Source organism: Aethalodelphis obliquidens, unplaced genomic scaffold, assembly GCF_003676395.1.
Source record: "Aethalodelphis obliquidens isolate GAN/ISIS:26980383/991018 unplaced genomic scaffold, ASM367639v1 scaffold5, whole genome shotgun sequence".
In the NCBI taxonomy this organism is placed as follows: domain Eukaryota; kingdom Metazoa; phylum Chordata; class Mammalia; order Artiodactyla; family Delphinidae; genus Aethalodelphis; species Aethalodelphis obliquidens.
The window spans coordinates 58,638,447-58,654,746 of record NW_020837949.1 but is presented as its reverse complement, the minus strand read 5'-3'; the positions used below and the strand labels follow the sequence as shown (position 1 = coordinate 58,654,746).

Sequence of the window (16,300 nt, the reverse complement as noted above, 5' to 3'; positions counted from 1 at the left end):
CTGACTGAATAAAAAACAACACCTATCTATGTACTGCTTACAAAAGACTCACTTCAGAGCTAAAGACAAACACAGACTGAAAGGGAGAGGATGGTAAAAGATATTTCATGCCAACAAAACTCGCAAGAAAGCAGGAGTAGCAATACCCATATCAGACCAAATAGACTTTAAACAAAGTCCATAAAGAAAGACAAAGAAGGACGTTATATGATGATAAAGAGATCAATACAAAAAGGATATTACACCTGCTAACATATATGCCCTCGGGCTTCCCTGGTGGGGCAGTGGTTAAGAATCCGCCTGCCAATGCAGGGGACACAGGTTCAAGCCCTGGTCTGGGAAGATCCCACATGCTGTGGAGCATCTAAGCCCGTGAGCCACAACTACTGAGCCCACATGCCACATCTACTGAAGTCCATGCGCTCTACAGCCCGTGCTCCACCACAAGCCACTGCAATGAGAAGCCCGTGCACTGCAATGAAGAGTAGCCCCCCCACTCGCTGCAACTAGAGAAAGCCCGTGCACAGCAACAAAGACCCAACACAGCCAAAAATAATAAATAAATTTTTTAAAAAAAACATATATGCCCTCAATATAGGAGCACCTAAATATACAAAACAAATACTAACAGTCATAAAGAAAGAAATTGCCAGGAATACAATAATAGTAGGAGACTTAACACCCCACAGACATCAACAGACAGATTTTCCGGACAGAAAATCAACAGGGAAACATAGTCTTAAATGACACACTAGACAAGTTGAACTTAATGGAATCTATAGGACATTCCATCCAATAACAGCAGAATACACATTCTTTTCAAGTGCACATGGAATGTTTTCCAAGATAGATCACATCCTAGGCCACAAAACTAGTGTCAACAAATTTAAGAGAATATAATTATATCAAGCATTTTTTTCTGACCACAATATGAAACTAGAAATCAAGTACAGAAAGAAAATGGGAAAAAAACAAACACAGGGGACTAAATAACATGCTACTAAAAAAAAATGGCGGGCTTCCCTGGTGGCACAGTGGTTGAGACTCCGCCTGCCGATGCAGGGGACACGGGTTCGTGCCCCGGTCCAGGAAGATCCCACATGCTGTGGAGCGGCTGGGCCCGTGAGCCATGGCCGCTGAGCCTGCGCGTCTGGAGCCTGTGCTCCGCAACGGGAGAGGCCACAACAGTGAGAGGCCTGCGTACCACAAAAGAAAAAAAAAAGGCTCAATGAAGAAATCAAAGAGAAAATCAGAAAATACCTTGAGACAAATGGAAATGGAAACACATATTCCAAAATCTATGGGATGCAGCAAAATCACTTTTATGAGGAAAGCTTATAGTGATACAGACCTTCCTCAAGAAACAAGAAAAATCTCAAATAAACAACATAACTTACCATCTAAAGGACTTAGAAAAAGAACAAAGAAGGCCCAAAGCCAGCAGAGGGAAGGAAACAATAAAGATCAGACAGGAAATAAATAAAATAGAGATGAAGAAACAATAGAGAAAATCAATGAAACCACAAGTTGATTTTCTGAAAAGATAAACAAAATTGATAAACTTTTAGCCAGACTCATCAAGAACAAAAGAGAGAGAACCCAAATAAACAAAATAAGAAATGAAAGAGGTGAAATAACAACCAACCACAGAGATAACAAAAAAATCGTAAGATATACTATGAACAGTTACATGCCAACAAACCAAGTGTTGTCGAGAATGTGGAGGAACTGAGGCTCACATACACTACTAGTGAGAATGTATATAATGGTACAGCCACTTTGAAAACAGTTTGACATTTTAAGTTAAATATACGTTCTCTATACAATTCAGCCATTATACTTTGTGATATCTACCCAAAAGAAATGAAAGCATACTGCATAAAAATATTTCTACATGAATGCTCATAGCATTTTTATTTGTAATGGGGAAAACCGGAAACAACCCAAATGTACACCAAAAAGTGACCGGATAAGTGGAACCAGAGAGTTGGCACCGCACGCAATACCTTTGTGGACGGTGTGCTCCTCGAGGACAAGGAAATCAAAGCAGAGCAAAGTGCCTGGAACATAAGGTCTGTGCTGTTTCTCATTCGAGTCTGGATTTCTACCCACCAGAGTTATACAAACCTTAAAATATAAGACTGAGGTATTTATGCCTTGTGTCTTTTTTGCACCTTAATTCACTGGCAAGCATCCCTCATACCAAGTTGACAGCCGTGTGGCTGACAGGGTCTTGGTGCTCCAGCCGGGTGTCAGGCCTGAGGCTCTGAGGTGGGAGAGCCAAGTTCAGGACATTGGACCACCACAGACCTCCTGGCCCTATGTAATATCAATCGGTGAGAGCTCTCCCAGAGATCTCTGTCTCAACCCTAAGACCCAGCTCCACTCAACGACCAGCAAGCTCCAGTACTGGACACCCCATGCCAGACAACTAGCAAGACAGGAATACAATCCCACCCATTACCAGAGTGGTTGCCTAAAATCGTACTAAGTTCACAGACACCCCAAAACACACTACCAGATGCGGTCCTGCCCACCAGAAAGACAAGATCCAGCCTCATCCACCAGAACATAGGCACCAGTCCTCTCTACCAGGAAGCCTACACAACCCACTGAACCAACCCGACCCACTAGGGGCAGAAGCCAAAAGCAACAGAACTATGAACCTGCAGCCTGCAAAAAGGAGACCCCAAACACAATAAGCTGGGCAAAATGAGAAGACAGAGAAATACGCAGCAGATGAAGGAGCAAGGCAAAAACCCACCAGACCAAACAAATGAAGAGGAAATGGGAAGTCTACCTGAAAAAGAATTCAGAGTAATGATAGTAAAGATGACCCAAAATCCTGGAAATAGAATGGAGAAAATACAAGAAACATTTAACAAGGACCTAGAAAAACTAAAGAGCAAAGGAACAATGATGAACAGCACAATAAATGAAATAAAAAATCCTCTAGAAGGAATCAATAGCAGAATGACTAAGGAAGAAGAATGGATAAGTGATCTGGAAGATAAAATAGTGGAAACAACTACCACAGAGCAGAATAAAGAAAAAAGAATGAAAAGAATTGAGGACAGGGCTTCCCTGGTGGCGCAGTGGTTGAGAGTCCGGCTGCCAATACAGGGGACATGGGTTCGTGCCCCGGTCCAGGAAGATCCCACATGCTGCAGAGCGTTTGGGCCCGTGAGCCATGGCCTCTGAGCCTGCACGTCTGGAGCCTGTGCTCTGCGCGGGGAGAGACCACAATAGTGAGAGGCCCATATACCGCAAAAAAAAAAAAAAAGAATTGAGGACAGTCTCAGAGACCTCTGGGGCAACAATAACTGCAACAACATTCAAATTATAGGGGTCCTAGAAGAAGAAGAGAAAAAGAAAGGGACTGAGACAATATTTGAAGAGATTATAGTTGAAAACTTCCCTAATATGGGAAAGGAAATAGTCAGTCAAGTCCAGGAAGCACAGAGAGTCCCATACAGGATAAATCTAAGGAGAAACATGCCAAGACACATATTAATCAAACTATCAAAAATTAAATACAAAGAAAAATATTAAAAGCAGCAAGGGAAAAGCAACAAATAACATACAAGGGAATCCCGATAAGGTTAACAGCTGATCTTTCAGCAGAAACTCTGCAAGCCAGAAGGGACTAGCAGGACATTATTTAAAGTGATGAAGAAGAAAAACCGACAACCAAGATTACTCTACCCAGCAAGGATCTCATTCAGATTCAATGGAGAAATTAAAACCTTTACAGACAAGCAAAAGCTAAGAGAATTCAGCACCACCAAACTAGCTTTATAACAAATAGTAAAGGAACTTCTCTAGGCAGGAAACACAAGAGAAGGAAAAGACCTACAAAATCAAACCCAAAGCAATTAAGAAAAAGGTAATAGGAACATACACATCAATAATTACCTTAAATGTAAATCGATTAGATGCTCCATCCAAAAGACACAGACTGGATGAATGGATACAAAAACAAGATCCATATATATGCTGTCTACAAGAGACCCACTTCAGACCTAGGGACACATGCAGACTGAAAGTAAGGGGATGGAAAACGGTATTCCATGAAAATGGAAATCAAAAGAAAGCTGGAGTAGCAATTCTCATATCAGATAAAATAGACTTTAAAATAAAGAATGTTACAAGAGACAAAGAAGGACACTACATAATGATCAATCCAAGAAGAGGATATAACAATTGTAAATATTTATGCACCCAACATAGGAGCACCTCAATACATAAGGCAAATAATAACAGCCATAAAAGGGGAAATCGACAGTAACACATTCATAGTAGGGGACTTTAACACCCCACTTTCACCAATGGACAGATCATCCAAAATGAAAATAAATAAGGAAACACAAGCTTTAAATGATACATTAAACAAGATGGACTTAATTGATATTTACAGGACATTCCATCCAAAAACAACAGAATACACTTTCTTCTCAAGTGCTCAGGGAACATTCTCCAGGATAGGTCATATCTTGGGTCACAAATCAAGCCTTGCTAAATTTAAGAAGATTGAAATTGGACTTCCCTTGTGGCACAATGGTTAAGAATCCACCTGCCAATGCAGGGGACATGCGTTCGAGCCCTGGTTCAGGAAGATTCCACATGCTGCAGAGCAACTAAGTCCATGTGCCACAACTACTGAGCCTGCGCTACAGAGTCCGCAAGCTACAACTACTGAGCCTGCACGTCACGACTACTGAAGCCTGCACGCCTAGAGCCCATGCTCTGCAACAAGAGAAGCCACTGCAATGAGAAGCCCACGCACTGCAACAAAGAGTAGCCCCTGCTCTCCACAACTAGAGAAAGCTCGCACACAGCAATGAAGACCCAACACAGCCAAAAATAAATAAATAAATAATTTTAAAAAAGAAAAGAAAATTGAAGTCGTATCAAGTATCTTTTCCAACCACAACACTATGAGACTAGATGTCAATTACAGGAAAAAAAACTTTAAGAAATACAAACATATGGAGGCTAAACAATATGCTACTAAATAACCAAGAGATAACTGGAGAAATCAAAGAGGAAGTTAAAAAATACCTAGAAACAAATGACAATGAAAACACGACAACCCAAAACCTATGGAATGCAGCAAAAGCAGTTCTAAGACGGAAGTTTTTAGCAATACAATCCTACCTCAAGAAGCACAAAAAATCTCAAATAAACAACCTAACCTTACACCTAAAGCAATTAGAGAAAGAAGAACAAAAAAACCCCAAAGTTAGCAGAAGGAAAGAAATCATAAAGATCAGATCAGAAATAAATGAAAAAGAAATGTAGGAAAGATCCATAAAACTAAAAGCTGGTTCTTTGAGAAGATAAACAAAATTGATAAACCATTAGCCAGACTCAAGAAAAAAAAGGAGAAGACTCAGATCAACAGAATTAGAAATGAAAAAGGAGAAGTAACAACTGACACTGCAGAAATACAAAGGATCATGAGAGATTACTACAAGCAACTCTATGCCAAGAAAATGGACAACCTGGAAGAAATGGACAAATTCTTAGAAAAGCACAACCTCCCAAGACTGAACCAGGAAGAAACAGAAAATCCAACAGAGGAATCACAGCACTGAAATTGAAACTGTGATTAAAAATCTTCCAACAAACAAAAGCCCAGGACCAGATGGATTCACAGGTGAATTCTATCAAACATTTAGAGAAGAGCTAACACCTATCCTTCTCAAACTCCTCCAAAATATAGCAGAGGGAGGAACACTCCCAAACTCATTCTACAAGGTCACCATCACCCTGATACCAAAACCAGACAAAGATGTTAAAAAAAAAGAAAACTATAGGCCAATATCACTGACGAACATAGGTGTAAAAATCCTCAACAAAATACTAGCAAACAGAATCCAACAGCACATTAAAAGGGTTACACACCATGATCAAGTGGGGTTTATCCTAGTAATGCAAGGATTCTTCAATATACGCAAATCAATCAACGTGATACACCATATTAACAAATTGAAGGATAAAAACCATATGATCATCTCAATAGATGCAGAAAGAGCTTTTGACAAAATTCAACACCCATTTATGGTAAGAACTCTACAGAAAGTAGGCACAGACAGACCTTACCTCAACATAATGAAAGCCATATATGACAAACCCAGAGCCAACATCATTCTCAATGGTGAAAAACTGAAACCATTTCCACTAAGAGCAGGATCAAGACAAGGTTGCCCACTCTCACCACTATTATTCAACAAAGTTTTGGAAGTTTTAGCCACAGCAATGAAAGACAAAAAAGAAATAAAAGGAATCCAAATCAGAAAAGAAGAAGTAAAACTGTCACTGTTTGCAGATGACATGATACTATACATAGAGAATTGTAAAGATGCTACCTGAAAACTACTAGAGCTAATCAATGAATTTGGTAAAGTTGCAGGATACAAAATTAATGCACAGAAATTTCTTGCATTCCTTTACACTAATAATGAAAAATCTGAAAGCAAAATTTAGGAAACACTCCCATTCACCACTGCAACAAAAAGAATAAAATATGTAGGAATAAACCTACCTAAGGAGACAAAAAACCTGTGTGCAGAAAACTATAAGACACTGATGAAAGAAATTAAAGATGATACAAACACATGGAGAGATATACCATGTTCTTGGATTGGAAGAATCAACATTGTGAAAATGACTATACTACTCAAAGCAATCTACAGATTCAATGCAATCCCTATCAAACTACCACTGGCATTTTTCACAGAATTAGAACAAAAAATTTCACAATTTCTATGGAAATGCAAAAGACCCCAAAGAGCCAAAGCAATCTTGAGAAACAAAAACGGAGCTGAAGGAATCAGGCTCCCTGACTTCAGACTATACTACAAAGCTACAGTAATCAAGACATTATGGTACTGACACAAAAACAGAAATATAGATCAATGGAACAGGATAGAAAGCCCAGAGATAAACCCACACACATATGGTCACCTTATCTTACCTTTGATAAAGGAGGCAAGAATATACAGTGGAGAAAAGACAGCCTCTTCAATAAGTGGTGCTGGGAAAACTGGACAGCTACATGTAAAAGAATGAAATTAGATCCCTTTCTAACACCATACACAAATGTAAACTCAAAATGGATTAAAGACCTAAATGTAAGACCAGACACTATAAAACTCTGAGAGAAAAACATAGGCAGAACACCCTATGACATAAATCACAGCAAGATCCTTTTTGACCCACCTTCTAGAGTAATGGAAATAAAAACAAAAAATAAACAAATGGGACCTAATGAAACGTAAAAGCTTTTGCACAGCAAAGGAAACCATAAACAAGACCAAAAGACAACCCTAAGAATGGGAGAAAATATTTGCAAATGAAGCAACTGACAAAGGATTAATCTCCAAAATATACAAGCAGCTCAATATCAAAAACACAAACAACCCAATCCAAAAACGGGCAGAAGACCTAAATAGACATTTCTCCAAAGAAGACATGCAGATTTCTAACAAACACATGAAAGAATACTCAACATCACTAATCATTAGAGAAATGCAAATCAAAACTACAATGAGGTATCACCTCACACCGGTCAGAATGGCCATCACCAAAAAATCTACAAACAATAAATGCTGGAGAGGGTGTGAAGAAAAGGGAACCCTCTTGCACTGTTGGTGGGAATGTAAATTGGTACAGCCACTATGGAGAACAGTATGGAGGTTCCTTAAAAAACTACAAATAGAACTACCATATGACCCAGCAATCCCACTACTGGGCATATACCCTGAGAAAACCATAATTCAAAAAGAGTCATGTACCACAATGTTCACTGCGGCACCATTTACAGTAGCCAGGACACGGAAGCAACCTAAGTGTCCGTCAACAGATGAATATATAAAGAAAATGTGGCACATATATACAATGGAATATTACTCAGCCATAAAAAGAAACAAATTGAGTTATTTGTAGTGAGGTGGATGGACCTAGAGTCTGTCACACAGAGTGAAGTAAGTCAGAAAGAGAAAAACAAATACCGTATGGTAACACGTATATATGGAATCTTAAAAAAAAAAAAAGGCTCTGAAGAACCTAGGGGCAGGACAGGAATAAAGACGCAGACATAGAGAATGGACTTGAGGACATGGGTAGGGGGAAGAGTAAGCTGGGACGAAGTGAGAGAGTGGCATGGACTTATATACACTACCAAATGTAAAACAGATAGCTAGTGGGAAGCAGCTGCATAGCAAAGAGAGATCAGCTTGTGCTTTGTGACCACCTAGAGAGGTGGGAGAGGGAGGGTGGGAGGGAGACGCAAGAGGGAGGGGATATGGGGACATATGTATACATATAGCTGATTCACTTTTTTATACAGCAGCAACTAACACAACAATGTAAAGCAACTATACTCCAATAAAGATGTTAAAAAAAGAAAAAAAAGGGACCGGATAAACAAACTGTGGTATGTCCATACAATGAACTAGTCAACAAAAATAAGGAATCAACTGCTGATACACACCTACATGAATGAGTCTTGACATAATTATTCTGAGTAAAAGAAGTCAGTCAAAAGAGTACCTACTGCATGATTTCATTATATAACATTCTAGGAAATGTAAAGTAATGGACAGTGACAGAAAGCATATCAGTTGTTTGGGGGGTGGAGAGAAGCAGGAGCGAGGATGAAAAAGGCACAGGAGAAAACTTTTGGGGGATGATGAATATGCTTATTATCGTGATTGTGGTGATAATTTTATGAATGTGTATACATTAAAATTTATCAATTTGAATACTTTAAATGTGTGTCATTTCTTTAATATTAATCATACTTCAATAAAGGTGTTAAAAAAAATCAAATGACAGAGCCCGTTAACCCCATGCCAAAGAGCAAGAAGAGGAAATAAAACTGTCACTAGAAAACTCTTGTCGCCTGAGGTAAACTTCATAAAAAAACTTCATTAAAAAAAAACTTCACAAAAAAAAAACTGAGTTTTTGCCGGGAAAACAGATATAAATAGGAAAATTCCTAACTGTTCCACGCAAGCAAGTGTAATTTACCAGTGTCACAATCTGTCTAAAAAATCTGTTAATTTAAGTGCATAAGGTAAAGTCTCTGCCAGTTCTAGCCCTTTTTTTAGAAAAAAACACAATGAAATATTGAAGAACTACAGTCTGAAATTCTCCTGAATAGTAACATACTATGTATTCAGGGTTTTTTACCATGATTTAAGCCATACTTCTTGGTTATTTAAATAATACAAATGGAAATAAAACATACAATGAACTACATAACTAAATAGCCAGAAATTTAGTAGTGTTAAAAAAAAGTGTAGTTACCTGAAGTGTTAGGATATTACCTTGCCTTAGCAGTGTTGTGAGTCTGCAGAGAACTTTTGCATACATAGAAGGACACAGGCAGATGGCATTTAACCTAACATATAGAGACCCTTCAACCTTGAACGCCTACAGTAGGCACTGAAATTGATAGAAACCCATAGATACATGCCCAGGAATCTCAGAAATTCAAAATAAATAATAAATAAATAAACACCCACTTCAGGATTCATTAGGTTGTATTTAGAAAGAAACGTAATAGCTTCAGAAAATACTGTAATAAAATTTTTCACATACTGAGGTACCCAGTGGCGTGTTGGTACATGTTCAATAACTGGCTTGAGGGAAAGGGAGCAAGCCCTGGTTTGCAGCATTTGCCACTTTTTGTGGTGTAAATACCCTCACCGTGGCTGGTTTCGGGCTGATCTGAATTCACCAGAGCAAGCTGAAAGGAGCAGCACACAGTCGGTGCTCCTGAGCTTGAGCACAGCTAGGACAAGCACCCCACTGGAAATATCTCAAGTGTGAATATAAGCTAACTCCAACCCTATAAGACAAATAAACTACGTTTCTAGGAAATGCCTGTGTGTTTTATTCTTTGTGGATGACTTTTCAATTCTGAAGCTACCTTTTAACACAACTTCCACTTGAAAAAAAATGATCTTTAGGATGCAGGAGACATTACCCATCATCAAATATTTGACATTTCTTAATACTGAGGCATTGAACAAATCTGCTGTTTCTTTAACAGGAATCTTTACACATTCAAACTTGATTCAAATTAAATGCTAACTGTGAGTCCCCGAAAAGTGAAAAGGAAACAAGATACAACATTTTCATACTGATTTTAGACAAGGATTAACTTAAGGTAACTTGTTAGTCAAGGGGAGGATGGTTAGGATTAAGTTAATCATCTCTGCCGTCACAGAACTTGCGTGCCCCACCTTGCAGCAGAGGTGTGGGGATATGTTTGTCATTTTTGTTTTGGGGGAGGGCTGTTTTGCAATCATAGGAATTAGAAGGGGAGATCAAAAGCCATCTTTTTGTGGTGTTTTCCACAAAGAGACTTTCTTCAAAGCATAACTTCATAAGGAAAACTAACAGAAGGAAATAAACTTATCAAACTGGAAATTCAACAAAGAGGGAAAAAGCCAGAGCAACAACAGCTCCAGCATTTCAACACAACTGTAGCAAAGAAATAATAAAAGGAGTAACAAAAGAGCAGACATATACCCAAGTTCTGAGTCTGACTGCAGCTGGAGCACTGAGGGGTCTGTGTCCCACTGCAGGGTCCTAATCGTGCAGCACAAAGGAAAAAAAGAACACAGAGAATTAACAAAAGGGGAGGGAAACAAACCAAACCAAACCATGTCATTCATCAAGGCAATGGCATATACAATGTATACACAGAACATCTCCCCACTTTGTCACCCTGGCAACCCCCAGGAGCCAGGAAGACCCCGTGAATATCAATTGACAAGAGAAAGTGAGGGGCTGTCCTTTCCTTTGAGCAACTGTTTGATATTGGAAGCTATGGTTGTTTTCATGGAAGGAAGCCCAGAGCTAAATATTCAAATATGCATCCACTCACACACACCCTTTTTGCTTTTGTTTCATTCTACACTGGAGCCTGACTGATTTCAGCATGTAAACTGCTTCATGTATACCCCAGAGCCCAGTCACACCTGGGAGCAACAAGCATCTCCCATGCAATGATGAGAATCAAATGCAAGGGTTCGAATGGGCCACAGCAGGAGCATCTGGGGAAGTCTGCCCAGGTAGAACACGACTGCAGAACCAGGAGAATAACTGGCTTCCTCGGGTCAGTTACTGCAAATACAACGCATTAGATTTCGAGGCTCATGGGTATTTTGTTGTTTTTTATTTATATATCACACCAAGATGGTGACCAACAATAATACCATTTGTCTCTGAAGATGCCAGGGATATCTTACACCTTCTAAATATTTCACAAGAGATAGCACGAAGTATCAATAGTTACCAAGGTTACCAATAATTATCAATTTCCCTTGTTATTTCTCCATCACATAAAAGGAGATAAGTAGCTCTTCCATGAACAGACTGCACACAAGGACCTTTCTCAGGCAGGACCTTTAAAGTCCCTGCACGTTAAGTAGTTACAGGTGAGTCAGGCATAAAGTTACCTGGTAGACAACCAATGGACAGTAGGGACTTTGGGGTCAGGCATCTGAGACTCAAATTGTGCCTCTGGGACTTACCAGCTGTGTGACATTGGACGTGTTGCTTATGTTCTCAACCCCTTCACCCTTTTACTTGCTCTGAGTGTGGCCCACAGACCAGGAGCATGAACGTCTCAGGGAGTTTGTTGGAAATGCCAAGACTCGGGTCTCACCCAGACTCACTGACTCCACGCTACAGTGTAATAAGGCCCCAGGTGATGTGATTTGTGGGCACCTTGAAGTCTGAGAAGCCCTGCTCAGTTTCCTTGTCTGTGAGGATTTCCCATGACTTATGAGACAATTCATGACCTGGCTTGTAGCTATCTCCCCAATTTATCTCTAAGTGCTGCCCCCTCCCTCACTGTGTCTTCCCTGATGTTCTTCCCCCAAAGAGCTGTGTGGCTCATGCCTTTGCTTGTTTCTGTCTTTTGGCTCAAATGTCACCTGCCCAGAGAGGCTTTCCTTCTCTCACCACGCTACCCCAAGCAACACTTCCTTGTCACCCTTCATCCCGTTCTCTTATCCTGCTTTACTTTCTTCATAGAGTATCTTCACCTATGATTTTATTATACATCAGTTTATTTATGACTGTTTGTTGTTTAACTCTGGACTTAAGCCTCGTAATGACAGGAGCAGCTATATCTCTACATTATAGGGATATATGCCTAGACCCATGCGTGGCATACACGTTTATATAATACAGTATTACTTGAATGAATGGATGGATGGATGGACTCTCTCTGGATTTCTATAGGGACTACATGCAATTATACCTATAAAATACAAAGTAATTATTTGATAATCCGTAGCTGCTCTTACTATACCACATCCACTGTAACTACTCCCAATGTTTCTTTGAGTCAGTGCCCCACGCATGTAAAGATCCCACCTAAGCTCCTCCTGTAGAGGTATTGGAATGCAGTTTCATAGCTTCCCTTATTCTGGTCATGCTCTTGTCCTCTTACCTAAATGCACTGAAAGATGACAGCTGAAGTGAGAACACAAATTGGCCATTGTTTCTTAGACCAATGCTTCTCAAACTTTAATGCACAGATATCTGGGAACATTGTTAAAAATGCAGATTCTGATTTAGTAGGTCTGGGGTGGCCTGAGATTCTACATTTCTAACAGCTCCAAGGGATGCAGATGCTGCTGGTCTGTGGACCACATTTCGAGTAGCAAGGTCTGGACTTAGATCAGTAGTTTTCAAATTCTAACATGGATCAGAATAACCTGGAGGGATTGTTAAAATACAGATGCTGGGCTTCCCTGGTGGCGCAGTGGTTGAAAGTCCACCTGCCGATGCAGGGGACACGGGTTCGTGCCCCGGTCCAGGAAGATCCCACATGCTGCGGGAGCGGCTGGGCCCGTGAGCCATGGCCGCTAAGCCTGCGCGTCCGGAGCCTGTGCTCCGCAACGGGAGAGGCCACAACATTGAGAGGCCCGCATACCGCAAAAAAAAAAAAAAAAAACAAAAACAGATGCTGATCCTCTAGCCCAGGAGTTTTGGTTTCAGTAGTTCTGGGGTGGGGCCTGAGAATCTGTATTTCTAACAAGTTCCCAGGTAATGCTAACAGCTGACCCTGAAACCACCTTTAGAGAATGACGGGGCTAGACTATTGCTTCCATTAGTCAGCGGGCAGAAAGCATCACTGATCCTCAAATACATCAGTATCTAAACCAGTGATTAACTCAAGACTGGCCTAAGGCCCAGGCCATTTTCAAACCAATTAAATCAGAATGTCTCTGGTGGGACCCAGGCATCTGGATTTTTTTAAACTCTCCAGGTGATTCGCATGTGCAGCCAGCGGTGAAAACTACTGCTCTGCACTCATTCTCTGTCCAAGGAAAGCAACTCTCCCTGGCTCTGCACGCTGATTCCGTCACCTCCTTTCAAATCGGGGAAGTAACCGAATCCATTACAGTGATTCGTCCTTGCTGTTCACGTATCACTGGGGATCAAACCTTTTATCTTTATGGATATTTCTTTGGCTACAGACAGAGGAGCAGCCTCTGGCTCTGGATCACTGTGAGAAACACTCCCTCATAAGGAACGGGATCAGCTCCTTTGCCCTCAGGTTTCTGATGGGACGATTTTATTGGCCTTTTCTCGTTCCTCCTAGGCAGGTGAAGAATGTGGCAGCTCCCAGGTGGTCACAGCTATTCTGTTATTTATCCGACGGCTCACCTGAACTCACTGTATCCTTAAAGAAGTAAAAACGATGATTCTCTCGAATCACTCACTTCAGAAGTCCACCGATTAGCAGCGTGGAGTTTGCATTTTACTCAGCCAGAACAACAAAGGAGGTCTCTGGCACTAACCCACAACAGTCCTGCCCTCTACCCCAGTCACGCATGTGTTCCCCAGTAAAAGAAATCATCGTCGTTGCCAGTAACGAGCAGTGTGGTAAGGAGTCAAGCCGAGGATGCTATCAAGTGTGCTAAATTTTCTTCTCATTTTTCCCATTATTATCTGTGGAGTGGTCAGACTTACGCAGAATGCATTTTTTCTTTGAAAAGGAACTTGAAGTCAGTACCCTGAATAAATAATGTGTTTCTGAGGGTAGCCTAGGAATGTGTATTAAATGTTTGCTGAATTCCTTCTGTGCAAACTTGCAGAAAAACTTCCCTGTAGACAGCAGCACCTTGGAGAGGGCCTCACCTCAGCCTAGGGGTCCTGGCTTGTGTTCTGGGCTCAGCTCCACTGTGTGTCATCAGGAAAGGCTGCTGTCCTTAGCAAAAGGAGGGTGCAGGCCTAGAGGCCCTTTAGGGTTCTTTTCTGCCTGATATGTTAAAATGTCAGATGACTATTAAACTGCCTTTCTGCTTTCTCTTCTCCAGCTGGAAAACTTTTCTTTAACCAACTGACATAGTTCTTACTTTTTAACCATCTTATCATCAACTTACTGTATCATTGAAAGTAAAATGATGGTTTCCCCACAGCTTCTTGGACAGTTTGAAATCTTGCCAGGTAGTTTATTTTTTAAATGAAAGAAGTAGTAAAATTGTAAGTAAATATATGTGAACTTAATATATTATCACAAAGTATTTTCATACAGAAATCACCCTGTTTACTACAGTAATTAGTTCTAGTTATCAGTCCTCTCTGGAATGGACCAATCAATGCATGCAGGGACAGAATATTTTTATAAAAATATTCATTTAATTGTTCAATAAATTCCTATTAAGAGCCTAATATGTAAACTACTGTGCTAGAGGATTAAAAGAACTCCTAAGGAAACTGCAACTCTTATGGGGAGATAAAACATATAAATAGTTTCGCGGAACAAGGCAGAAAGTAAAACAAGCCCTGTAAGCACCACAGTCATGCTGTGGGACATGGGACTTGCACTTAAGAATCTTACATTTTAGTAAAGGAATGAGACCTATGAATAGTTATACCTAATGATATGCATACTGATAATATATACAAGGAAAAAAGTAGTTCCAATCACTTGCCCAGGGCCTGGCAAAGTTTAAAGTTTCAGTCAACGTTAGCTGAAAAAAATAAGTAAATGCCATAAGAAAGATTAATACTAATGATAGCTATGATTTCCTTTCAATGAGTGTTTATTCTGTCCCAGCCAGCCAGGCACTGGACTACACTTTCATTATCCTTTGGAGGCCAGAGCAGGGAGACACCTTCCCTCTTGAAAAGATCAGAGATTCCATTCGACCGGGTTTCTGAAAGATGGAGCAGGACTGGGACATAAACTCATTTTTCATCAGTGCCTTGTTTATTTTAGGCAGCTGAGTTAGTCTACTAGCTCTAATAAGACTTCTAGATCTAGTAAGTTGTACTTTAGATGCCAATGTACCAATCTGTCATGAGAACAATAACTGACTGCCAGGCTGAGCAATTATACAAGCCTGACAAAGTCTTCTCCCCTTGAAGACCAGCTTCCTGGGAAGCCAGGCAACTTTAGCAGCATCTTCAGAATTAGAACACGTGAAGCTGAACGTTTAACTATTACGGCTTCTCCCTGTCCTACGCCCATGTCCACATTCTTCAGCAACACTAGACATACCTCCCTCACTTCTGCCAGAGCCTCCATTTCCCCCAATTTCTTGGGATCACCAACAGAACCTGTTTTGATGAATGTAATCTTTCTTTAATTCTGTCAATCAGATTTTGTTCAGTGTTCCTGTCTGGGAAACCATCTTGGTTTTGTTTGCTTATTTTTAAGAACTGTATTTGTCTGCTCTGATCAATTGTACGTTGATGTCTTAGGTTAGCTCTCTGAGGGCCCAAGGGAGGATCTCTTTCATGTGGAACCTGCAATTTGCCCAGATCCTGAATAACCCAATAATTCCTTACCTAATCTGGCATCATCATGGCTCTATGGTCCCATGGTTGGATCGGCAGTTCTGGACACACCGTTTAAGGTCACATTTCCTAACTTTGTTTCAAAATTCTAGGTACAGGAGCTTCCCACACCATGGAAAATAATCATTCACCTATTTGATCCTAAACATGCCACACAATGTAGGCTCTGGCATCTCATCTAAAAAGGCCTACCATGTAACAGTTAGTTTATAATTTGGGGAAAATTTGTTTTTCAATATTTCTTTAAAAAAGAATAAGCGAAACGCCAAAATTCTTCAAACTCACCGTGACCTATGAAAAGACTAACAGAACTTTATATTTTAAACCTTTTAACAATTCGTCACTATCCAGCTTCTTAATAAAATTCTCCCTACATTGGCCCAGTATTATTTGCTCAGTTTCAGTTTATTAGATAGAGGGAAGTGAAAATTCAAACGAAACAAACAAAACAAAACAATCC

The 16,300-nt window shown here is 40.2% G+C and overlaps 1 protein-coding gene across 2 annotated transcripts in view; it reads right to left on the bottom strand.

Moving 5' to 3' along the window:
* Positions 1–16,300, bottom strand: part of DYNC1I1 (dynein cytoplasmic 1 intermediate chain 1) — a 345,033-nt gene that overhangs the window by 267,408 nt on the left and 61,325 nt on the right. Inside the window, exon 5 of one of the 2 annotated variants that reach the window (XM_027102495.1) lies at positions 10,546–10,605. The exons of the other annotated variant lie outside the window; for it this stretch is intronic. Within the exon in view, the coding sequence (XP_026958296.1) occupies positions 10,546–10,605 (60 nt within the window). The remainder of the gene's footprint in view (positions 1–10,545; positions 10,606–16,300) is intronic. 2 annotated transcript variants of the gene reach the window in all.